The sequence below is a fragment of the Bos indicus x Bos taurus genome, chromosome 28 (assembly GCF_003369695.1).
Source record: "Bos indicus x Bos taurus breed Angus x Brahman F1 hybrid chromosome 28, Bos_hybrid_MaternalHap_v2.0, whole genome shotgun sequence".
NCBI lineage: Eukaryota > Metazoa > Chordata > Mammalia > Artiodactyla > Bovidae > Bos > Bos indicus x Bos taurus.
In genome coordinates, this window is record NC_040103.1 from 41,532,180 (window position 1) to 41,557,155 (window position 24,976).

At 38.0% G+C, this 24,976-nt stretch overlaps 1 protein-coding gene across 1 annotated transcript in view; it reads left to right on the plus strand.

The window, feature by feature from the left end:
• The window catches only part of BMPR1A (bone morphogenetic protein receptor type 1A), a 141,846-nt gene extending 116,870 nt beyond the window's left edge, over positions 1-24,976 (plus strand). The window contains exons 6-13 of the mRNA XM_027530928.1: positions 4,918-5,014; positions 5,181-5,280; positions 9,128-9,272; positions 13,505-13,697; positions 16,058-16,355; positions 19,664-19,839; positions 20,849-20,979; positions 21,067-24,976. Coding sequence (XP_027386729.1) covers positions 4,918-5,014; positions 5,181-5,280; positions 9,128-9,272; positions 13,505-13,697; positions 16,058-16,355; positions 19,664-19,839; positions 20,849-20,979; positions 21,067-21,192 — 1,266 coding nt within the window. The 3' untranslated portion in view covers positions 21,193-24,976. The remainder of the gene's footprint in view (positions 1-4,917; positions 5,015-5,180; positions 5,281-9,127; positions 9,273-13,504; positions 13,698-16,057; positions 16,356-19,663; positions 19,840-20,848; positions 20,980-21,066) is intronic.

Below are 24,976 nucleotides of genomic sequence, written 5' to 3' on the forward strand. Positions count from 1 at the left end.
TGGTTGTCACATAGTTGTCAAAGTTAAATTTCGTTGCATTAAAATTAACCCTTTGCCCTTACCTGTCAGGATTCAGGAGATGCTCATTTGTTTTTGTCTCTTCCGGTTCTGTTTATCAACCACACTTCAGTGTACTTTTTAATCACTTAAAAATGTTGATGAAAGACCTTTCTATGGTTAGAGCACTGAGCTGGGCAGTAACAACCAGTGCCTCACAGGCCCCTCAACCAGGCCTGTCCCAAATGAATATGTCAGTCTAGTTTAGTTATGAAGCTTGACAGTGTGTTCAGATGGAAGTGCCGCCTCTTAACTAGCTGTGGAACTGTGGGCAAGAAACTTTACTCTCCTGTTGTTTTCTTATTAGCCAAAGAGTTCCTGTAAGAATCAATAGGAGACAGCACATATGCAGAGTTTAGCACAACTGGCACATAGTAAGGACTTAATAAATGTTAGCTTTTACCATATTGAAAATGTAGTTGAGAGCAGGCTTTCAGCTGAATCACACATGCCCCTGAGTGCACGCTGACCACAGTGCCTGAGCACCGCTGGGCAGACGGATGGTTTTAAGGGAATCGGTTCACAGATCTGAGCTTCCATAGAGCCTGTTGCTTCATATGTATCTGCCTGAGACCAGAGCTTCTCAAGCAGTTTCTCTGTTCCTCCCTCTCCACAATCAGCCTACTCACGGTTTCCTGATTAGTGGCCTGGAATGTAAATCCTCAAGTTCCTGAATGCTGTTATAATTCAAAATCTTAGTACCAGTGTGGGGAACATGGGGATAGCAAATATATTTGCATGTTTGGTAGTTCATCATTTTTTGCTTTCAACCAAATTGCTTCATTTAAAATAACTTTTCATAGTAGGATTATTATAGATCTTTGTCGTACGATTGGAAGGTCTTCAAAGAATTATGGGGCAGTGGTACAACAAATCCTTCCATTACCATCTTTTTGTTTATCAAAAAATCGTAGTACTCACCCAAAAAGAGGAAAAGAGAGAAATAGGAATAAAGTTAAATGCCAGACTCTTCTCATTCTAGCAATAAGTAATTGTCCATGAATTTATAAACTAGTTTTATTTAAGTCCTGTCCATCTCATACCTTTCCAATAAAATTTTCTTTTTATGTAGAGGTTATAATGTACATGTAATTTTGATTAATTTTATACTAATAATTGTGATGATAAGTCAAGCCAGAATAATTTTTTAAGACTTAAAGATATCCTATCACAGGAAGTAAAGAGATTAATTTATATTTATATATGTTTATTTTTGAGGGAGAGAATTATATCATGATATATTACATTAGGGCATAATGATTGTGGAAAATGTGGAAAGGAAATAGCATAAGGAGAAAAAGGAATACTATAACATTTTCCGATTTGTCCATTTATTTTTTAAAATAGTGATAATGGGTATTGAATTGGTATTTTATTTAGATGCTCCTGAATAGATTTGAGTTATTTTAACTTTGTTTTAAAAAGTACAATAAGTAAGCTATTATCAATACATTCTTTGCACCTATTTATAATGAAAAATTTTAGATGTTAGCCTAAAAATATGTAAGGGATACATCGTGTTTCGGAATTCATTTAGAGGGGTGGTTGTTCAGTCGCTAAGTTGTCTCTGACTTTGCAGCCCCATGCAACACACCAGGCCTCCATGTTCCTCACTATCTCCCGGAGTCTGCCTGAGTTCATGTCCACTGATCTAGGGGTTACACAGACGAAAATGTTGACGACCACTTGGGTTACCTTCTGTGTATATTGCTACAAATCACTGTTAACTTACCTGGCACCTCACCTGAGCAGAACAGCTCTTCTGCGGGCACCTCACCCTTTCCTCCCGGTGCTTCCACATGCTGTCGGGTTTGGGTCAAAACAGACTCAAGTACTACTCACCGTTCTTTGCCCGTCCAGCCTCTGTGGGTAGATACAGCGTATTGTCTCTTCCTGTAGGGTGAGTTATTCCTCAGAAGAAGCATTGCCATCCCAGGCCTCGGTTTCCCCTCATACCATCCAGCCTCTGTGGGTAGATACAGCGTATTGTCTCTTCCTGTAGGGTGAGTTATTCCTCAGAAGAAGCATTGCCATCCCAGGCCTCGATTTCCCCTCATACCATCCAGCCTCTGTGGGTAGATACAGCGTATTGTCTCTTCCTGTAGGGTGAGTTATTCCTCAGAAGAAGCATTGCCATCCCAGGCCTCGGTTTTCCCTCATACCATCCAGCCTCTGTGGGTAGATACAGCGTATTGTCTCTTCCTGTAGGGTGAGTTATTCCTCAGAAGAAGCATTGCCATTCCTTAGTTTGGGTTTCAGTTACTTTCTCCTGTGGCATTCCTCCTAACCCACCACCCCCATTCACGTTCACTAAATAAGTTAGAATCTCCTCTATTTCATGAATGCCAAGTAAGTTTCTTACCCCACAGGAATTTTTATTGCCCACATAAAATCAGAGATACAAATGGGCTTAGGTCGGGCGTGGCAGTGGGGAGTGCAGGAACCAGAAAGGTTGTGTCGACCGACATCGCAATCTAGACACACTTAACTTTCGCCTTCCCAGATATATAGTTAACCTGTGTAAAGAAGACATGAGTCTCATGTTGCTTATTCTCAGCGAAGCCACAGTGAGTCCTCCCAGAGACTGCAGGCATTTTTGACTTATTCTAGAATCTTGACTGGGATCCATGTCACGTTCACTAGAGGAAGAAGAATTAATTTCTTGAACATTTTACTGTTTACTTTAATACGTTAAGTGCTTGGTACAGTTTATCTCATTTTCTCCAAATTATCCTATAAGGTAGGTATTTTTTATCCTCCATCTTACAGGAGAGGAAGCTAAAGCCCAGAGAGAAGTAAGATCATTGCTCAGGGTCACAAATATAATAAGTGGCAAAGCTAGCATTTAAGCTGTTTGATTGCAGAATCCTTGTTTTCGTAATACTATGCTGCCTCCAATCTGTTGTTGGCAAACACTTTCTTTCCCTTTTAAAAGTAATACAACATTTAGCTATCTAGTTTACAACACTCCTCTTTTCTAAAATCTTTGAATTGTACCTGTCTCACCCCTCTTCCCAGTGCTCTCATCTTCCTGTGATAATTCATCTAGCTTTGTGTTGTGTTCTTCAGTCACTAAGTTATGTCCAACTCTCTGCAACCTCACGGACTGTAGCATGCCAGGCTCCTCTATCCTCCACTGTCTCCCAGAGTTTGTTCCAATTCATGTCCATTGAGTAGTTGATGCTATCTAACCATCTAATCCTCCACCACCCTCTTCTCTTCCTGCCTTTAATTTTTCCCAGCATCAGGGTCTTTTCCAATGAGTTGATTCTTTGCATCGAGTGGCCAAAGCATTGGAGCTTAGAAGATAGGAATTCAGACAGAACACAGAAGCATTGCAGGGTCTCTGCGTACCTCTGGGATCCCAGACGTGCTTACCGGGGTTCGGTCTGCGTTCTTCCTACCTGCAGTCATCCCTGAGGGGGAGACTGAGGAGCCAGTGTTCAGGAAACGCCTCTTCTCTTTGTCCTCCGTCGCATTGCGCCTGTCGCCTGGTAGTCCTTCTTCTGGCGCTGCTAAAAACCCTTTGCTGATTTTTCCTTACATTTTCGGTCCTGCAAGGCTAAGCTCATTTTGAACTTTAGCATACTGGGACTATTCTTGGATGCTTTACACTTCTTTTTATCCATCTTTGATTATACTTCATTCCATCCTTCATGTAAGTTTTCTCTAGATCTGGGATTTTTTTTTTCTCCTAGAGTCACTTGTGTAACTTCTGACGCGTCTTCCTTTTCTATTTTTATGATAATATAAAAGTAACAGTTTGTTAGAAAGTTTAAAATTCAGTTCAAGTGTAAAACGTGTGCTTTTGGAGGTTTCCAAATACTCTTGACCCGTCTTATCTTACGGGGGCTCTCAAGTCCCTCATAGAATCCCATATAGATTCCCTTACGGAATCTCATATTCGCCTTTTTAAAAGGAATACCCAATTATGCCGAGGTCCCCCTTTCTGGCCCTCTGATATTTAAGACTAACACGGTTGATTTCTGCTTATCTTCTTGTTACTTTCATAATGACAGACAGCTCCTTTCTGTTGCTGTTTTGGTCTAGAATGTCACTTCTTTCAGGCAGTGCTGAAATGTCAGCATTCAAATTAAGAACTTCTCAAATACTATATTTTTGGTTAAATAAAACTTCACATATAATTGTTGACATCTGTTCCCATGACTGCAGTCTTTCCCTCGGCTCATTTTCTCATCTATTAGGGACACATATCTGGTTAGTGGTCTCTAACTATCAGAAGTACTGTTTCTATATTTTGCCCTTACCCTCACCACAAACACTTATTTTCTTCTGTATTAAGTTCATTAGTTTCAACATAGTTGTTATATGCAGAATCATCTATCTTCTGCCTATTTGACTACCTTTTATAATATGCAATTTATTTGGCCTAGGACACACTCCAAGTTTTAGTCAGATCTTTAGTCTCATCCATCTAAGTCTCAGTACTACCACGAGTTCATATTTACCCTACTAATTTGTCATTGTAATGAAATGTATTACCCCATCTTTTATAAGAAAAGATCTCATGACTTTGCCGTTTTATTAAAAACAAATAGTAATATCTTAAGAAATGCCAAACTTTGGGTTAAAAATATATATAAACTTTTGTTTATTTGTAATTAAGTTATAGTCTAATGTTCTCAGACACCACATAATACATTCTTCTTCAGAAAAAAAAAAATTTAGAGTCTTAACAATACTATTTCACCACAGATTCAAATTTTTTCCATATCATTTTTCACACATAAACTTGGCAGGTCCTTTTCACTCACTGAATTAGAAATTATATTTTATGAATATTTTAAAAGTTATTTATCAGTTTCATTTATCAAATTATTTCTAATTTTCTTCCTTTAGGATTCACCAAAAGCCCAGCTACGCCGGACAATAGAATGTTGTCGGACCAACTTATGTAACCAGTATTTACAACCTACACTGCCCCCTGTTGTTATAGGTAGGTTAGCAGAGAGAAGTGCACTCATCGTAAATCTCAGTGAACTATTTTCTGTGGTTTTAACAATAAGCAGGCTTTCTAGAGTTCAGCACTACAAGTTATTTTTTCCTTTTAAGATGTAATAGAGAGATAATACATCCTTTTTATTGTTTATTTCCATTGTCAGGTCCGTTTTTCGATGGCAGCATTCGATGGCTGGCTTTGCTCATTTCTATGGCTGTCTGCATAATTGCTATGATCATTTTCTCCAGCTGCTTTTGTTACAAGTAAGATAATTATTTTGATGCGAAGTATTTTGTTGAGTAGTAGATATAAACAGTTGTTCTTAAAGCCAGTAGGCAGAAACCATTGACACTGAATGTATTTCAGAAACCGTTAATTTGTAGTCTCTGGTTATATTTCCTTTAATTAACGGTATTATAGTTTTCTTAAGTGAACAGAGGACCTTACTATCAGTCAGTTAATTGGACACAACATTGTACTTCTTGTTATGTTCATGAATACTTAGATTTCCTTATTTATAGAATACTGAACTTTCTTATATCTGAATGTTTAAAACCTACCCCAGGAAATCAACTTTATATATTACCGTTCTTGAGTTATTTGGTGGTTCAGAGCTATTTGCATTTAGTCATGATTTCAGAAGACAGTTGCCAGAAGAGAAAAGTGATAAGAGGAGGGCATAAACTTCATAATAAAACATTATCTGACTGATATGTGAATAAACCGAGAGATCAGTGGGACTGGTTACTAGACCTATAGGTAGACCCAAGTATATAAAGTTAGTTAGTATGTGATAAAGGTGACATTTCAGATTACCGAGGAAAAGTTGGCTTATTCAGTAAATGGATTTGGGAGTAGATAGCTATATGGAGAAAACTGAAGTTGAGTCAGTTCTGTACACTGAAATAAGTTTGAACCAGATTTAGCCATGTGGATATAAAATTCATGTGTATATATATATTTACATATATAAAGTAAAATGACTAAAATACTAGAACAAACCTTGGAATAGTTTTTAAAAATAATCTGAATCTGACACAAATCTTACAAGCCAAAAAAAAAAAAACCTTAAAATTAAAAAGGAAAAGATTGATGATGTCAACTACATAAAGATAAAACTTTACTCTATGGTAGAAACCACTATAAATGGAGAGACGACAGTATAACATGAAAAATATCCCCTGCTTATATTACAAAGAGCTAATTTCTCAAATATAAAGAGCTTCTATAAATCAAAAAGAAAAAAAATCAATTCAGTAATTAGGCCCCCAAAAAATGAACATAATGGTTTGTTTAAATAGAAATACATATGGCTCTTAAAAGAAAAAGATGACTCAAGAATACTCATAATATGAAAAATGTAAGTTAAAATCATACTGAGGTATTATTTTTTATCTGTTACACGGGCAGAGATTAAAATTTTTTGTTCAGCTAGGACAGGGAGACAAGATGACAGCAAAAAGCTGTGGAATCTGTGAAGCTTATGGATGAGTATAGACCTAAAAAATCTGAATCCCAGGCTAGAAATTGAGAAAGACAAACAGCAACCAATCTGTACTACAAAATTCCCCAAGAAGTTCAAGAATTGGCAGTACTAACCTCTGGAAGTTAGGTTGAGGGTGGCTGCCTGAAAGTCTATTTTCAGAAGGTCAGATGCTGTATTGGTTGTGCAATCCTATATTAAGAAATCACTCCCAAACTTAGTGACTTGAAACAGCGGTTATTATTACCTCTCACGGTTTCTGTGGGTCAGGACTTCAGGAGTGACCTGACTGGGTGGCTCAGGATCTTTCATGACATTCAGCCAGATGTCAGCAGATGCTGCACTCACCTGGAGGCTTGACTGGAACTGGTAGATCCTCTTCCAGGGTAGCTCACTTGCAAGGCTCACAGGTTGGCAGGAGATCTTAGTTCCTCCGATATGAACCTCTCTACAGCACTGCCTGCATGAGCTTACTCACAGCAGGAAGCCTGGCTTCCCGTGCAGAGTGAACGGTCCAGAGACCAAGGTGAAAGATGCATGCTGTATGTGATCTAGACTCAGAAGTCGCACCATCTCTTCTGCCGTCCGTATTCTGTTGGTCACCCAGGTCAGCCCTGGTGCTTTATGGAAGGGAATTAAACAAGGACAGGTGTGCCAGGAGGTGAGAAATGTTGTGGGCCATTTTGGTTGCCAGATACCAGTGATGTTGAGATCCTTGTTCTTATTCTGAATGATCATGTGACTTTGATCATGAACAAAAGGCTAGAAGTGTTGTCTCAGGGAAAGAGCAAAAATGTTCTCATCTGTGGTGTCCCATTACTGAGGGTGAGGTAAATGGTATAGTAAAAATAAGGAGGTAAAGTGAATATTTACGTAATAATCTGTGGGCTCCTCAGCCATCCAGAACCGTGCTAGCCAAGCTTGTTCCCTCTAGATAGTGTATAAGAAGATTATTCTTAGGGAACATCCATCTGGCCCAAGAACAAAAGACCTAAATATTCTGCCTCCAGTAAGCCCAGTGAAGTGGCCCAAGCAGATTAGCTTACAGTGAAACCTGTAGTCAGTAAGCCATTCACTTACTAAGGACACTGACCCCCGAGAGACAGGAAACAAACGCGGCGAGTCCTGTTATTGCCCAGCTCACTCCCTGAAAAGAATGTCTGATTGCGGGACACAGGAAGAGCTCACGCAGAGCCCAGCAGGCACTCTGAGTCAAGGAGGTATAGCCGAGAGTCTGGGGAGAGAGCAGCAGCTATGGTTCACAGGTACAGAGTGCTGGAAAGGAGAGAGTTTTCATAGAGAAAGAACTCTATAGACGTCTTCAGAATGGTCCCACAGAATATTCAGCTGATCTTGGTCAGTGATTTCAAGTGAGCAAACCCCCCAAAGCTGAGAAAGACCACTTGAAAAGGTCGAAGGACCGATATTCAGTGCTCACACAAGGCTATGAGCAGCGTCTCTTCTCACCAGCCATGTAACCTGAAAACCTCATAATTCACGGGGCTCTGGTTATAGCACTCAGAAGGGTCTTGCCTCAGTATTGGAGAATAATTAGCCACCTGTCTGACTTGGGACAAATGGTGGGCCCTAGGCCTATGCTTTCCTCTTTTGTAAAAAGGAAACACTACAACTTACCTCTTAGGAGTTTAATAAAGTTGAAGTAAGTCACAGAACAGTGCCTGACACACTGAACATCAATAAAAATGAGCTGTATGTATCCACATGGATAAATATGTAATACATAAGTTTTTTTATACAAGATGTAAAATATTAATACAACATATGCATTTATAGAAATTAGTATCCAGAGGAAAAATTTTGTGTGTGAGTATATACTTTTTATGGTAAAGGTATAAATACATAGATAGGAAGGCTATAGCCACCTTCAAGACAGTGTTTGTCTCTTAGGATTAAAAGAAGAAAATGAAATTATCAGGGAAATTTCAGATATTTTAATGTTATTTTAAATATATCATAAAATTATAGCTTAATATTTATTAAATTTAAATGGTTCACACATGGGTGCTAATTAAATTAATCTCTGTTTAAATGTTTGAAACATCTCATAATTTGAAGTTTTTTTCAAAAACCTTTAAAAATATCAGAATGAACTTGTTTGACTTCTTTTCCGTAAACTCCTTTTCCCTTTTTAAAAATGGTAGTATATTTATTGTTCATTATGATGGAAAACTACATTTATAAATTCAAATGAAAAAACATATGTAAAGCAGAGAAGGGATATTCTTACATCCCCAACAATAGCTATTATTTAACTTGCTAGATATCCTTTCTAATCCTTTCAGACAAGTATAGATACATATAATTTTAAACTGTTTATAGTGAGGGTGAAACTGTACATGCTGTTTTTTAAGCAGTTTTTTTCACTTGCCAACGTACCATGGACGTCTTTCCATTTTAAGGTAGTATATAGCTCTCTATTTCAGAAACTCTCTCTCTGGACATTATTTTAACAGAGAATATATTATCTGTGATAAGACTCATTTGGTTATGAACCCACGTGATGAAGGAATGCTGATAGTGTCAACAGCCTCGAGACTTTTCTTACCTTAGACTTTTATTGTTTTAGAATTTTAATGTAGTTATTTTCTGCTCTTTTAAAATAAAAGACACTATTGCAAGAGCATCTCAAGCAGACGCCGTTACAATCGTGATCTGGAGCAAGATGAAGCATTTATTCCAGCTGGAGAGTCATTAAGAGACCTCATTGACCAGTCACAGAGCTCTGGCAGTGGGTCTGGATTGCCCTTACTGGTAAGCTGGGCTGCCGTGTAGGCGCCAATGGCCCACTGACACAGAATGTATTGCCGTACGCTGGTGTGAAAGCCGCTCAGTTGTGTCCGACTCTTTGTGACCCCATGGAATTCTCCAGGCCAGAATACTGGGCTGGGTAGCCTTTCCCCTCTCCAGGGGGTCTTCCCAACCCAGGGATCGAACCCAGCTCTCCCACGTTGCAGGCAAATTCTTTACCAGCTGAGTCACAAGAGAGATGGTTAGAAGATTAAATTAGTTGAAATAAGAAATATGAAATAAGAAAGGATAGGCAGGTAAGGAAGAGCCGCAAGCAAGGTTAAGACACAAAGTGTGGTCATGAAGTGCTGTATAAGTGTCAGCATTAGCTCACACATTTTTAACAACCATCTTGAGGAATCAGGTATAAAATTCTTTGCATTTGTAAGGTTAAATTGATCGATTGGGAGAAATATAACTATTTCAGATTCTAAAATCAAAGAGAAGTTACTCCCGCAGATCATCTTAATAAGAACTATACTTCTTATACTTCAGTACAAAACTATATTACGGAAATACAGTTCATAAAAATAATGTTAAAGGGAGATGTAGGTAATTCTCAGAGAGTTATATGTATAGAAATATTTGGATTTAAGGGTGAAGGGGATACTTATAATAAACACTAGATACTAAGATTTTAAATGCTTTGTTTAGTTGGATGTGTTTAAATCATTGATGTCTAATTTTAAAATTCATTGAATCAGGTAATTCTGTCATTAAATTGGAAAGGTAAAAGTAAAACTGTCTTCATATGTGAACAGCATGATTGTCTACATAGAAAATGTCAAGAATGATAATGTAAAACGACAGCAACCAATAAGTGAGTTTATCAAGATTGCATAATAAGGTCTTTGTACAAAAATCATTGAATTTATATACGCTGTCGACAAACAGGGATTAAAATTTTAAAGGCAGTATCATTTAAAATAGCATTAAAAATGTGAAATATTTTGGAATAAGCATGACAGCATTTATGTATGACCTGTACACTTATAATCAGAAAACATTGCCAAAAGAAATTAACAAAACCATTCATAAGGAGATGTAGATGTAGCCTATTTTTGTATCAGAAGACTCAATATTAAGATTTCAATTAGCCTAAAATTGATTTATAATTTCAATTCAGTCCAAATCATAATCAGAGCAAACTTATAGAAATTGATGAGTTTATTCTAATGACTGTTTGGAAATGCAGAGGACCTAGAAGAGCCAAAAAGTTTTGAAAAAGAGTAAAGAGGATTCACTACCTGATTTCTGGGCTCATTGTGAAACTGTAGTGGTCAACACTGTTTAATCCTGGCGTCAGGATAAATGTGTGTGTCGGGAACAGAACAGAGTCTGAAGATGAACATACAAGTATGTGATCGGTTGATTTGGATACCACGGTAATTCAGGAGGAAGAGAGTCTATTCAGCAAATGGTGCGGGAAAAATTGGGTATCCATTTGCCAAAAGGTGAATCTTGACCCGTACCTCACTCCATATACAATACAGAATCACCTTGAAATGGATTAAATATAAAAGTACAAAACCTTTAAAAGAAAATATTTTAGGAAATTATTGTAACTTTGAGTGAAGATTTCTTAGGACACAAAAGGAAAAGTCATTTTAAAAAATGATAAATTGGTCTTTCTTAAAATTTAAAACTTTTCCTATTCAGAAGATACTATTAAGAAGACGAAAAAATAAAGTCACAAACTGGCAGAAGAGTTTTGCTAAAGAATTTGTGTTGCAGAATATATGAAGAATTTTTACAACTCAGTAATGAGTCAAAAAACCCAGTCTTTTAAATGGACAAAAGATTTGAACAGTCGCTTGCCCAAAGAAAATATAAGGATGATAGATATGAACGGCACATGAAGAGATGCTCAGCGTCATCAGGGAGATGCAGATTAAACACAGTGAGATACTACTGCACATCCACTAGTTTGATGAAAACTGAGAGAGCATTAAGTGTGGAAAAGAAGATAGATCACCTGGAAATCCCATGCAACACTGATTGATATGTAAAATACAGCTACTTTGGGAAACAGGTGGATGGTTGGCTTTAACACAGTGAAGCAGCCCCCCTGCCAAGTGTTTGCAGGAAAGGTACGCAGGGGCTTCCCTGGTGCTCCGGTAGTTGAGAATCTGCCTTGCAGTGCAGGGGACATGGGTTCAATCCCTGGTTGGTTATCTGAGATCCCATATGCTGAGGGGCAGCAAAGCCCGCAGGCTGCAACTACGGAACCTGTGCACAGCAGTCAGGAGCCTGCATGCCACAGCTAAGACACGACGCAGCCAAATAAATGAATTTTAAAAAAGAAAAGATATGCAGACATGTCCCATAAAAAGACTATGAAAGTTCACAGCAGCTTTATTTATAAGTTGTAGACAGCCTGGGGACTTTCCTGGCGGGGTCCAGTGGTTGAGACTCCGTGCTTCCACCGCCAGGAAGGCAGGAGTTGGGGAGAGGTACAGATTCAATCCCTGGTCAGGGAACATTCCACATGCCATGTGGCCTAATAAACAAACAAGTAAATGTTTTCAATTAAAAAAAAAAAAATTGTAAACAACCCAAAAATCCATCAGTTGCTAAATGAATAAATTGCAGTACATTCTTAGAGTGGAGTACCGCTTGGCAGTAAAAAGGAGCAAACTGCTGATACGCGCAACAGCAGCGAAGTGCGTTTCAGGGTATTTTATGCTGAACGAAAGGAGCTGGACACAGGCTGCTCACTGCGTGTTTCCATTTATGTCATACTCAAAGCTGTAGGGACAGAAGAGAGATCAGTGAGGCCAGAGACTGAAGGTAGTGGAGAGGGAATTGACTTCGATTCTCTACATCTTAATTGTGATGTTTGGTTGTGGTTACATGACTGTGTACATATGTCAAAACACGTTTTCAAAAAGAGTGAGTTTTATTATATATAAATTAGACCTCAGTAATTCTGACTTTCTAAAAAGAAATCACAAAAGGATCGTGTAACAAGTGATACATAAAGTGAGTCAGTTTAGACACTCATAAATCGAGCCCATTTAACTGTGTTTCCCGCCTGGACCGTGGTGTCAGAGTCACTGTATTGGTTTAGATTGGCTGATAATGTTTCTGAAAATGAAAGGTCGCAGTTTATGTGCTTCTTTCATCCAACAAATACTGATGAAAACAGTGGTGTACTAAAGATGTTGTCCTGTATAAATATCTGTGTTCTGTGAGTCGTGGGGGATGGAATTCAAACAAATGTATACACCAATAGTTACAATTGTGGTAAGTGCAGCAACTGAGAAATCTATATGTGCTGTGAAGGTTTTGAGAGAGAAGTAATACTCCTAAGGAAACTATACATACAAAAAGACTGAGAGAGGAATGAGCTTGACTGAATTCTAAAAATTGAAACAAGGTAAATAAGAGGGATGCGTGTGGGGGGTCAGAGTGAAAGGTCAGGCGGAAGAGTTAGGCAAGGGCCAGGCCGTGTGGGGTCCTACATACAGACTGAGCTGAACGTTTCTAACTGTCATTTTGGATTTTGTGACATGATAAACCACCCCACACGCCAGTGACTTGAAACAACTAACGCTGATTATTTTTCATGATTCTGTGGGTCTTCTTGGCAGTTCTTTTTCTGAATTTGTTCAGCTAGACCCAAATGGTAAAGTTTATGTACATGGCCAATGGTTGGTATGGTTTTGCTCGTTTTGGTTACAGAGTGCCCTAAAATGGCAAGAAAGGGTAAATCCCAGTGCACAAAGACTTTTCCCTTGTTCTGTTAATACTTTAGCTGTTTTTCTTTTGCCCAAAGCAATTCATGTAGCCAAGCCCAGAGTCTGGGCACGGAGACTACCCAAGACTGTATGTACTAGAAGGGGAATTATATTGACCATTTTTGCAAACTGTCTGTCACACTGACAGACTGTTACTTTGTGATTTTAGAATATATTGTACATTGTTGCCTCTCCTTCTGAATACAGTACAGTCTTCCCTTGGGATTTACTTGAGGGATTGGTTCCAGGATCCCCTGAAGATACGAAAATGTACAGATGCTCAGGTCTCTTACAGCTAGCCTTCCATATCCAAGGATGCAGAACGGATACAGAGGCCAACTGTATAAACATTAATATTGGAGTTGGTTGGTTGTGTATACCATTCTTTTTGATGGGTTAGCCTATTAAACCACTTTCTCAATCTTAATACTTCTCATTTTACTTTTTCCTATGAAGGTTCAGCGAACTATTGCCAAACAGATTCAGATGGTTCGGCAGGTTGGTAAAGGCCGATACGGAGAAGTGTGGATGGGTAAATGGCGTGGGGAGAAGGTGGCAGTCAAAGTGTTCTTTACCACTGAAGAGGCTAGCTGGTTTCGAGAAACAGAAATCTATCAAACTGTGCTAATGCGCCATGAAAATATACTTGGTGAGTACACATTTTATTTTAGTCCCATGTTCTAGAAGGTTAATGGGGTGCCGGTGGAAGCCTAGCTCAAGGGCTTGAAAACATGTGAGCTCAGCTGTGTGCATTTGGGTAAGGAAACCTGGTGGAATATCTGCTTTAAATACAACCCAGGCCTGAATGCAGCCAGCCAGTCTCTATACATACCTCAAAGGTGTTTTGGGCTTGGGTTCCAAACCACTGCAATAAATCAGATACAGCAATAAAGCAAATGACACAAATATTTTGGTTTCCAAGTGCATTTAAAAGTTGTTTATACCGTACTGTAGTCTAAATGTGTAGTTGCATTATGTCTAATAAACAATGTACATACCTTAGTGTAAAAATACTTTACTGCTAAAAAATGCCAAAACTACAATAGTAACATCAAACATCACTCATCATAGGTCACCATAATAAGTATAATAATAATGGAAAAGTTTGAAGTTTTTTGAGAATTACCAAAACGTGACACATGAAGTGAGCAAATGCTGTTTGAAAAGCAGCTTCTATAAGACTTGTGGTCGGAGTTGTCAGAGACCTTTAGTTTGTTTAAAAAAAAAAAACAAACACAGTGTGAAGCTCAGTTAAACTAGGTGTGTCCAAATTTATTACCCGGCGGAAGAGAAGCAGCAGTGAGTTGTAAATTGGAAATAATGTAGTTTATTGGACATACTCATATAGTAACCCAAAAAGAGTCTCTAAAAGGTAATTGAAACAGTTTTCTAGGTCACTTTAACTATGTGCACCTTTGCCTCCTGTGAATGGAATCACCCCCCACCTCTGTGAGATGCAGCCTCATTTACGGTCTGTGCTAGTAGGGCTCTCCCCTCACCCCCATTTACACAATACCAAAATAACCTGGTATGATTTGATCGGTATGGCACAGAAACTCATCTGCCTTCCCTGGCTTTCTTTTCAGTGACTATTTCCTTGCCCTTTCCTTTAGAGAGTGCATAGCATGTTGCTAATAGTTTCCTACACTAACCGTGTTAGTTTCCAGGAACTGCTTATTGCAGATGACCACAAACTGTGTGGCTTAAAACAATAGAAGCTTAATCCTCTCCAGAGTTCTGGAGGCCAGACGTTTAAAAGCAAGGTGTTGGCAAGTCCAGGCTCTCTGAAGGCTTTAGGGGAGGACTCTTCCTGCCTCTTCCAGACTCTGGTGATCACCAGCTAACTGTCCTCAGCATTTCACACTCTCTGTTGGCACATGACCTTTCGCCCGTTGTGTCTGTGTCCAGACTTCCCTCTTCTTGTGAGAATACTAGTCATTGAGTAGGTACCTACTGTAATCACCGGGACTTGATTATATCTACAAAGACCTGTCTCCAAATAAGGTCACATTTATAGAGACCTGGTGGACATGAATTGGTTGCAGGGGGAGGGCTATTACTCAACTCAGCACTCTCTGACCTTCTTTTGAAGAGAGGACAGACAAGAGGAGAAGGAAAGAAAGCCAGTATCGTGAACTTGCTTGTCAGTGAACCAGGCTGAAAAGGCAGATGTGATGAGCCATTGATGGGCAAGTGGGCGTTAGCTTAGTTAGGATCAAACTCTTAGTTGAATATAGTTAACTTAATTTTTAACTCTTTAAAGTAAAGGGCAGGAAATTGTAGCTGAAAAGAAAGCCCGGGAAGGTAGATGAGTTTATGCACCGTACTGATCAGATCATACCTAGGTTATTTTGCTCCTGTATAAATGGGGTGAGGGGAGAGACCTACCAGCATAGAGCATAGTTAACCTAACCAGCACTTCGGCCACCTGATGTGGAGAACTGACTCATTGGAAAAGACCCTGATGCTGGAAAAGATTAAAGGCAGAAGGAGAAGGGGACAGAGGATGAGATGGTTGGATGGCATCACTGACTCGATGGACATGAGTTTGAGCAAGCTCCAGGAGTTGGCAATGGACAGGGAGGCCTGGAGTGCTGCGGTCCATGGGGTCGCAAAGAGTCTGACACAACTGAGTGACTGAACGGAACTTTTAATGTGTCCGCTTTTCAGTTTGAAATGAAGAGCCTTTTCTACATTCCTTCTTCATAGTTCTTGGTGCTTAGGGAATCATGTAGATTAACAACATTCCCTCAGGTTATTACATATGTGATCTTTTTCTTAGTCATATTATCATTTCTATGATTAAGATTATTTAATTACAAAAGTATAGACTTACATGTAAATGACAGATGAAAATTTGAGTAATACATTCAAGAGATGTTGTCAGCTAAGTTAAATTTATATTACCTATAGATGATACCCAAGTTATTCTCAGTATCCTGAATGAACATCTTTTATTCTTCCTAGCCACCTCTGATAACTAACCTTTTAAACTCATTAATTAAACAGGTTTTATAGCAGCAGACATTAAAGGTACAGGTTCCTGGACTCAGCTCTATTTGATTACTGATTACCATGAAAACGGATCTCTCTATGATTTCCTGAAATGTGCTACACTAGACACCAGAGCCCTGCTTAAGTTGGCTTATTCGGCTGCCTGTGGTCTGTGCCATCTCCACACAGAAATTTATGGCACTCAAGGAAAGCCTGCAATTGCTCATCGAGACCTAAAGAGCAAAAACATACTCATCAAGAAAAATGGAAGTTGCTGTATTGCTGACCTGGGCCTTGCTGTTAAGTTCAACAGGTGAGTGGTTCTTTGCCTGGTGTTTGGAATTATTTTAATCTTCTAAAGATAGTTCAGTTCAGTTCAGTTCAGTCACTCAGTCGTGTCCAACTCTTTCTGACCCCATGAATAGCAGCATGCCAGGCCTCCCTGTCCATCACTAACTCCCAGAGTTCACTCAAACTTAAGTCCATCAAGTCGGTGATGCCATCCAGCCATCTCATCCTCTCTTGTCCCCTTCTCCTCCTGCCCCAGTCCCTCCTAGCATCAGAGTCTTTTCCAATGAGTCAACTCTTCGCATGAGGTGGCCAAAGTACTGGAGTTTCAGCTTTAGCATCATTCCTTCCAAAGAACACTCAGGGCTGATCTCCTTTAGAATGGACTGGTTGGATCTCCTTGCAGTCTAAGGGACTCTCAAGAGTGTTCTCCAACACCACAGTTCAAAAGCATCAATTCTTTGGCGCTCAGCTTTCTTCACAGTCCATCTCTCACATCCATACATGACCACTGGAAAATCCATAGCCTTGACTAGACGGACTTTTGTTGGCAAAGTAATGTCTCTGCTTTTGAATATGCTATCTAGGTTGATCATAACTTTCCTTCCAGGGAGTAAGCGTCTTTTAATTTCATGGCTGCAGTCACCGTCTCCAGTGATTTTGGAGCCCAGAAAAATAAAGTCTGACACTATTTCCACTATTTCCCCATCTGTTTCCCATGAAGTGATGGGACCAGATGCCATGATCTTCGTTTTCTGAATGTTGAGCTTTAAGCCAACTTTTTCACTCTCCTCTTTCACTTTCATCAAGAGGCTTTTTAGTTCCTCTTCACTTTCTGCCATAAGGGTGGTGTCATCTGCATATCTGAGGTTATTGATATTTCTCCCAGCAATCTTGATTCCAGCTTGTGCTTCTTCCAGCCCAGTGTTTCTCATGATGTACTCTGCATATAAGTTAAATAAACAGGGTGACAATATACAGCCTTGATGTACTCCTTTTCCTATTTGGAACCAGTCTGTTGTTCCATGTCCAGTTCTAACTGTTGCTTCCTGACCTGCATACAGATTTCTCAAGAGGCAGGTCAGGTGGTCTGGTATTTCCGTCTCTTTCCCTGTTTGTATTCAGGACAGTGGGGCTCCAAACGCGTGAAAAAAAGTGCAGTGACAGTGCTCGTCACTCAGTCGTATCCAGCTGTTTGCGACCCCGTGGACTGTGGCCCACCAGGCTCCTCTATCCATGGAATTCTCCAGACAAGAATACTGGAGTGGGTTGCCATTCCATTCTCCAGGGGATCTTCCCGACCCAGGGATTGAACCTGGGTCTCCTGCATTGCAGGCAAATTCTTTACCATCTGAGCCACCAGGGAGGCCCTGCAAACATGCATCTGTGCTCCTGTGATTATAAATTAGGATTTGGGGGGAGGTTCGTCTTAGTGTTTTGTTCTCATTGTGGTTTTTGTTTTTTACAAAAATTACATCCTACTCTACTTATTCTTGGTTTCCTAATTTTTATTGTCTTAGACATCTACTTCAGTTTATATAGATCTTTACTCTTTTTAACAGCAGTATGGAAACTTTTCCATTTTATAGATTACTATAATTTATCCCATCTGTGACCCAACTGGTGGACATTAAAGTTGCCTCCAGGTTCTGTTATTTAAAAAGTGCTTCAATGAATATTGTATTTTATCCATATATAATATTCCAGAGTTCTTGTACAAGTATTTCCTCATAGTGGATTTCTGGAGAAGGGGCTAGACAGAGAGTATGTGTATATTAAACCATATTAATAGGTTGTCCCTTTAGAAAGTGTGCATCAGTTTATACTCTCATAAACAAGATTTATGTATGCCATTGCTTCATCACTACTTGATATTGTCAATATTTTTAAACAATGAGAATATCACATTTTTAGGAAAACATTGAAATTGTTTTAATGTTATAACTCTAGAGTACAGCAGCCACTTCACATTTCAAAATTCATTTCAGGCCATAAAATTAAAGTATATAATAAAGCAAACATCAAAAGAAACTAAAGACCTATATATAGAAAACTATAAAACACTGGTGAAAGAAATCAAAGAGGACACTAATAGATGGAGAAATATACCATGTTCATGGATTGGAAGAATCAATATAGTGAAAATGAGTATACTACCCAAAGCAATTTATAGATTCAATGCAATCCCTATAAAAAAAAATAATAATAATCTTCTGTCATTATTACAGTTTTCTATCCTATTGAGTTTTCATTGGCTCAAGTATTCATCAGATGCTATTTAAGACAATATAAAGTACATTATATTGACCTCCATTTCAGAATAGTTTCCAGAATTTTAACAGATCTGGGAACCTAAAAAAAAGTCATTCATGTCTTCAAACTCTAAAATATACTCCCAAAATTAAAAAAAAAAAAAGATAAATATTGCAGTATGAGTATGTAAACGAGACTCACAATAGAACTAAGTTGGTTGGACCCATAAAGAAAAAAATGTAATCCTAAATCACAAAGGATCACATGAGAAAGAAAAGCAAATGACACCTCTCAGTTTTCACATTTACTGATCCTAGGACATGATTCTGAGAAGGCAATGGCACCCCACTCCAGCACTCTTGCCTGGAGAATCCCATGGACGGAGGAGCCTGGTGGGCTGCAGTCCATGGGGTCGCTAGGAGTTGAACACAACTGAGCAACTTCACTCTCACTTTTCACTTTCATGCATTGGAGAAGGAAATGGCAACCCACTCCAGTGCTCTTGCCTGGAGAATCCCAGGGACCAGGGGAGCCTGGTGGGCTGCCGTCTGTGGGGTCGAACAGAGTTGGACACGACTGAAGTGACGTAGCAGCAGCAGCAGCAGGACATAATTTTCTACCACATTTTATATTCAGTACTGTTCTCTTTCTTAGAGAGACACAGAACTTATTTGGTAACAAAACTTGACCTGAAGTGATTTGAGGTATTTACTGTCTTTATTTATTCAGTTAACTGTGAATATTCATACTTAGTTTTTTTCTGTGGACTTAGTAATGATTTTGATTCAGTACTGCTGCAGACCCTGCTGGAGATGTTATATAATATATAGCATATATTTAAAGGGTATAATACATGTTTAAAATCTGAAAGATGTTAAATTTCAAAATACACCTAGCCCCAAGGATACTGATAAGGAAATGTAGACTTATTAGATTTTATTTAGTTGTGTATACAAAACACACACACATACACAGAGAGAGAGAGAGAGACAAATTCTGACTGTTACACAATGCAGTGAAAATAGAGAAGAAACGATTTTCTTTTCTCTCAGCCTGGGCATTTTCTGTCTTCTGTTTCAGTGACACAAATGAAGTCGATGTACCTTTGAATACTAGGGTGGGTACCAAACGCTACATGGCTCCAGAAGTGCTAGATGAAAGCCTGAATAAAAACCATTTCCAGCCCTACATAATGGCTGACATCTATAGCTTTGGCTTGATCATTTGGGAAATGGCTCGTCGTTGTATCACAGGAGGTAGGAGTTTCGGTAGCATGTTTCTGGTTATGTCTGTATACTCATCATTCAAAAAATAACAGCTTCAGCTGTATAAGTTAGATGTCATCTGTGTCAGGGATCTCCAAGATCACTCACTGGTTCTGTAATTGCGTTAGGACTCCCAGGATTCAATGTATAGTTGTCTTCATAGCAAAGATTTGTTACACTGAAAGGATACACGTCAAAATCAGCAAAGGGAAAAGAAAAGGCCTATGGGGCGAAAGTTCAGAGGAAATCAGGCACAAGTTTCTGAAAGTCCTTTCCCAGTGGAGTCACTCAGGATGTGCTTAATTCCCCTAGCAGTGAATTGTAAAAATGTGAAATATTGTCATCTAGGGAAGTTCATTAGAGATTTAGTACCCAGAGATTTTTTTGGAGGCTGGTCACATGGGCATCCTCTGCCTGGCATGTATAAAAATTCCAAACTTCTAGAAAGAAAGCAGGTCGTCAGCACAAATTATATTGTTTGCACAAATACTCTAGTTACAAAGGCCAGCCACCCTTTTCATTTATATGAGTAGAGAGAGTTGTTTACCAGGCAAGTTCCCAGATACCAGCTAAGTGTCAATCTTTCAAGCAGGCCTTTTATACAGATAGCAATTTCGGGTCTGCTTTGTTAACTCATTTCTACATATACATTGTCTTTCTACTGCAGAAAAAAGACTCTACTCATTTATTAGTAGAAGCAACTGTGTACATAAAAAATAAGACTAAAAATTTCGGTTGAATGGTTCACTTTGCTTATTTTAAGGGATGTTGGCATGTTCAATATGGACAACTATGGTGGGGATATAGAAAATAATCAGATATTTAAAAAGAAAAGTAGAACATACATTTAGTATGAAACGTGAATCATCTACTCAGTAGTCTCTTCTTCTTTATGGGGGAATCAATTTTAGTCCCGTAGCTGAGTAACAAGCGCTGAGCGGATTGATGTATTTTTCCAGCCACCATTTTTGTGTCCACTGTGTTTTCTCACTCACTGCAGGAATAGTCGAAGAGTACCAGCTGCCGTATTACAACATGGTACCCAATGATCCATCATACGAGGATATGCGTGAGGTGGTGTGTGTTAAACGTTTGCGGCCAATTGTGTCTAATCGATGGAACAGTGATGAAGTAAGTGGGGTTCAGTCCTCTCAGGAACTGATTGCTAAGTGCTGCCAAAGACACATGGCCACTCATGACATTCTCTTTACTTTTCAGTGTCTACGAGCAGTTTTGAAGCTGATGTCAGAATGCTGGGCTCACAATCCAGCCTCCAGACTTACAGCTCTGAGAATCAAGAAGACACTTGCCAAGATGGTTGAATCCCAAGATGTAAAGATTTGACAGATAAAAAATCATGAGGAGAGATTCTAGACTGCAAGAACTGTTTTCACCCAAGGAATGGGTGGAATTAGAATAGAATGAGGGTGTTAACTTGGTTCTCAGACTCTCCTCACTACACCTTCACAGGCTGCTAATACTAAACCTTTCAGTACTCTGTAGAATACAAGCTGGGAACTTCTAAACACTTCATTCTTTATATATGGACAACTTTATTTTAAATTTGGCTTTTGATGCCTTTTTTTTATTGGATTTTTATGAACTGCATCAAGACTTCAATCCTGATTAATAAGTCTCCAGTCAAACTCTGGGTACTGAATTACCTGTTCATAAAATGGTGCTTTCTGTGAAAGCCTTGAGAAGATAAATGAATTCAGCAGAGATGGAGAAATGGACACGTTTGCCTTCTACCTGAAAACACGTTAATCTATTTGTATTCTGCCTTTGTAAACAGCCTATGGATTGCGACCTGTTCGGGACACAGTGCTGCTTGGTTTACGATAGTGTGCCATGCCTTGATGATGGGGTGTGTGTGTGCATACGTGCATACCAGAGTTCCTCTGCTGCCATTTGAATTAGAAGAAAATTATTTGTGAATGCACAGGAAGATACTGGTGGCTGTTGGTTTTGTGCTTTAAAAATGCATTATCTGACCGAGATTTGCCAATCGCATAAAAGCCATTTACCTTGCAAGTGAGCTAGCTTCTCCACCAACTTTATTTTTTAACATTAAAGTTAATATAAAGGCCAAAAGGAGTAAAAAGTGTATGTAAATTTGGACTGTTTTCCTCCCACCACAAACTTTTTTTTGTTAATTGTTATTATTGTCATGAAAAGCATCCTGTCCAAAGTTGGAACTTCCAATGCCATGAACCTTCTAAAGAAAACACTTCTTATTGAAGTAAATACTAATTAATGAATTTGATAGCAATGTAAGTGCCTATAACCATGTTCTGTATTCTTTATTCTCAGTAACTTTTAAAAGGGAAGTTATTTATATTTTGTGTGTAATATGCTTTACTTGCAAAATACCTGCTTCTTTACAACCGTACTTTATACATGTACATATATTCACACTATAGAAACCAGCTCATGCGTACCTCATATCCCATCCTTAAGGGAAAAAAATTAAAAGATCATCAGAAAAATATATAAAGTAGAAACTATATGTAAAATCTTCACAATTAATTCAAAACAGTGTATCAAATCTAGGACTTTGTTTAACTTCAGGTATACACTTTCATTAAGATGCCATCATCTCAGTTCTGTTTATGAAGGGATCCTCAAATTAGAAATTTCTATCTCAAAGTTAATACACATTTATCATCAACTATTTTAGACACTTAAATCATTTAAAATTTTTAGTTTTATGATTTCTGTTTCATAAGTTTGTGAAGACAGTGAAGAGTCAGGCAAAAAGTTCCATATCTAGTCATACCTACATCTATACCATACAGCTGTTATCCAATAACATATTTAAATATAATACATATTTGATGGATGCCTTGTTTTCCCAAGGAATAATTCTGACCTACTTATTATATTTCTGTAATGCCTTTTAAATATTACTGTCTTACTCTGAACAAACAACTCATGGATGCATAAAGTGAGAATTTTCTTGCGTACAGCATAAAATAAATGTGGTTATTATAACAACATAGTGAAAAAAAAACTTCAAAGTGGAGGAATCAGAGCCTGTATCTGTCCATTACCAAAAATGTGATTGACATTTAAGGATGAAACTCTATATTCACAAATTTGAAATTTGCTCTAACAGTTTTGACCAAGTTTAGTAGTTTGCATCTGACATAACTAAAGTTTTGAGTGTTCATCAAGATAAGTAAATTGATATATTGATAGTACCCAATAACTTGCTCTTTGAGAATGTTTTCCCCATCACTATACTGAGAAATATAGGTGTTTTAATCTAACTTGCCATGTAATTTAAGAATAATTATGAGCTCTGATCTAGTTAAAGTTAACCTTGATTTATTTTTTATTTGATAACTATAAATCTTGAAAATAATTTGTCATCCTAATAAAGGAAAATGTAAAGAAAGGTGAACTATTCTTAGAAATGTTAAAATATTAAAATACTATGTGGAAGCAAAAATTCCAGGTAATAGATGACCATTATAATTTTTTAATTAAATTGATCTATTAAAAATGATATCAAGGACTAACTGTAGAAACTTGTTCAATAAACATATTTTCTAACAAAAGATGTTTTTTAATATTAATGGTCTTTAAAGAGCAAATGACGTCATATTTGAAATTCTAAAGTCTACAAAAAAGCTGCATGAAACCTATTTTTTTCCTCTCCTTCTTTTACTCTTATTCTTAAATATGAAGTCAGAAACTTAAAGAGTAAAAGAGGAAGGGTCTCATAGCACCTTAGGTAATTGGTAAAACCCTTGAAGCCGTTACTTGTCCTGCTTACAACTTAGCATCTTAAAAGTTTGTGGCTTCTGTCTGTCATCCCTTTAAGTGAAGCATAAAAACAATCAAAAAACCAAAGCAACCTGAAAACTTCATCTTCCCTCAAAGAAAAGTCTCCTTTTGAGTTCTCTTTCTGCTGGTAAATATCTCTAGAATCAAAGGCATACTAGCATTGACTTCAGTGTGTCTATTCGAAGCTTTCCCTATGTTTCTTATTGGACAAGTTTCTGAAGCATAAAATTTGAATCTGGTTTCTCTGGAATTGTTTTCACAAAAGATACTGCAATCACCATTTTAAATTGCCTTTCCAATTTCAGGAGTGTTGTTGACCTTAGAAAGTGACTTAAGGTTTTTGGAAATGATGTTTTCCTAGAATGTGCCAGATTTTTTATTTATTCACTGTATAAAAAAATATTTGATATCTGTTTTCCCCCAGATGCTTTGCTTTTGTTTAGAACAAAAATTGCAATTCATTGTTTAAAGAATCATGCATCTCTAAGTTGGCCCAAGATCAAATTTGAATAATTTATTCCAGGCAAGATTTTATAAATTAAATTACCTGTGTTTCATGTTGTCTTGAAATGTTTCTAAATATCTAAGATAATTTTGACAGAAATATGAATTAATTTTTAAACATTGTTGCCGCTCTTGTACTGTTTAAAAGTGGTAACATTTATTGTTTGCTTGGGTCAGATGTTAAAATAGTGGTGCAGCAGTTCATCTTCTTGCCTTAGCGCTGTTATGAGAGTCACAGCGAAAACTGCAGAGAGAGCTGACATATTCGTAAAAGTCAAGTTAAATCTAGGGCAGCGTCACATGAAGTTACGTGTAATGATCGTCCGCAAGGAAAGCGTGTGAACACTGCTTTTGCAAAGGCTTAAATATACTGTAATTTTAGCTTGTGCTCTGTCCTGTGCTTTCAATGGAATTATTTAAGCCCGTTTAGTGACTAGTCCTTGCCCATTTAAAAAACTAAAGTGTGGTATATATTGTATAAAATGAAAGTGTTATTATAGCTTAATTAGGAAAGTTGTACAGAAACACTGAAAAGGGTTAAAAACAGGCAGTTTTATTATGCAATTGTAAAACACCAAAAATATAGATTCATCTTTGATATGTAATTCACTAAATGTATTTTGTACAGCATCTGGTTTAAAAGGTGCCTTATTAAGTTTACCATTGATTGCTTTGTTCTATATATAGATTACATACAGTGTATCATTTCTAAGTAAATAACCTTATTTTAGTATACTTTAGTGATGTGTTTTGTGAAACTCTACTGTGACTATATTGTGTGTCAGAAGTCACGTGTCTGGTGAAATAACAAATAAGTTAGTGTACATACTGA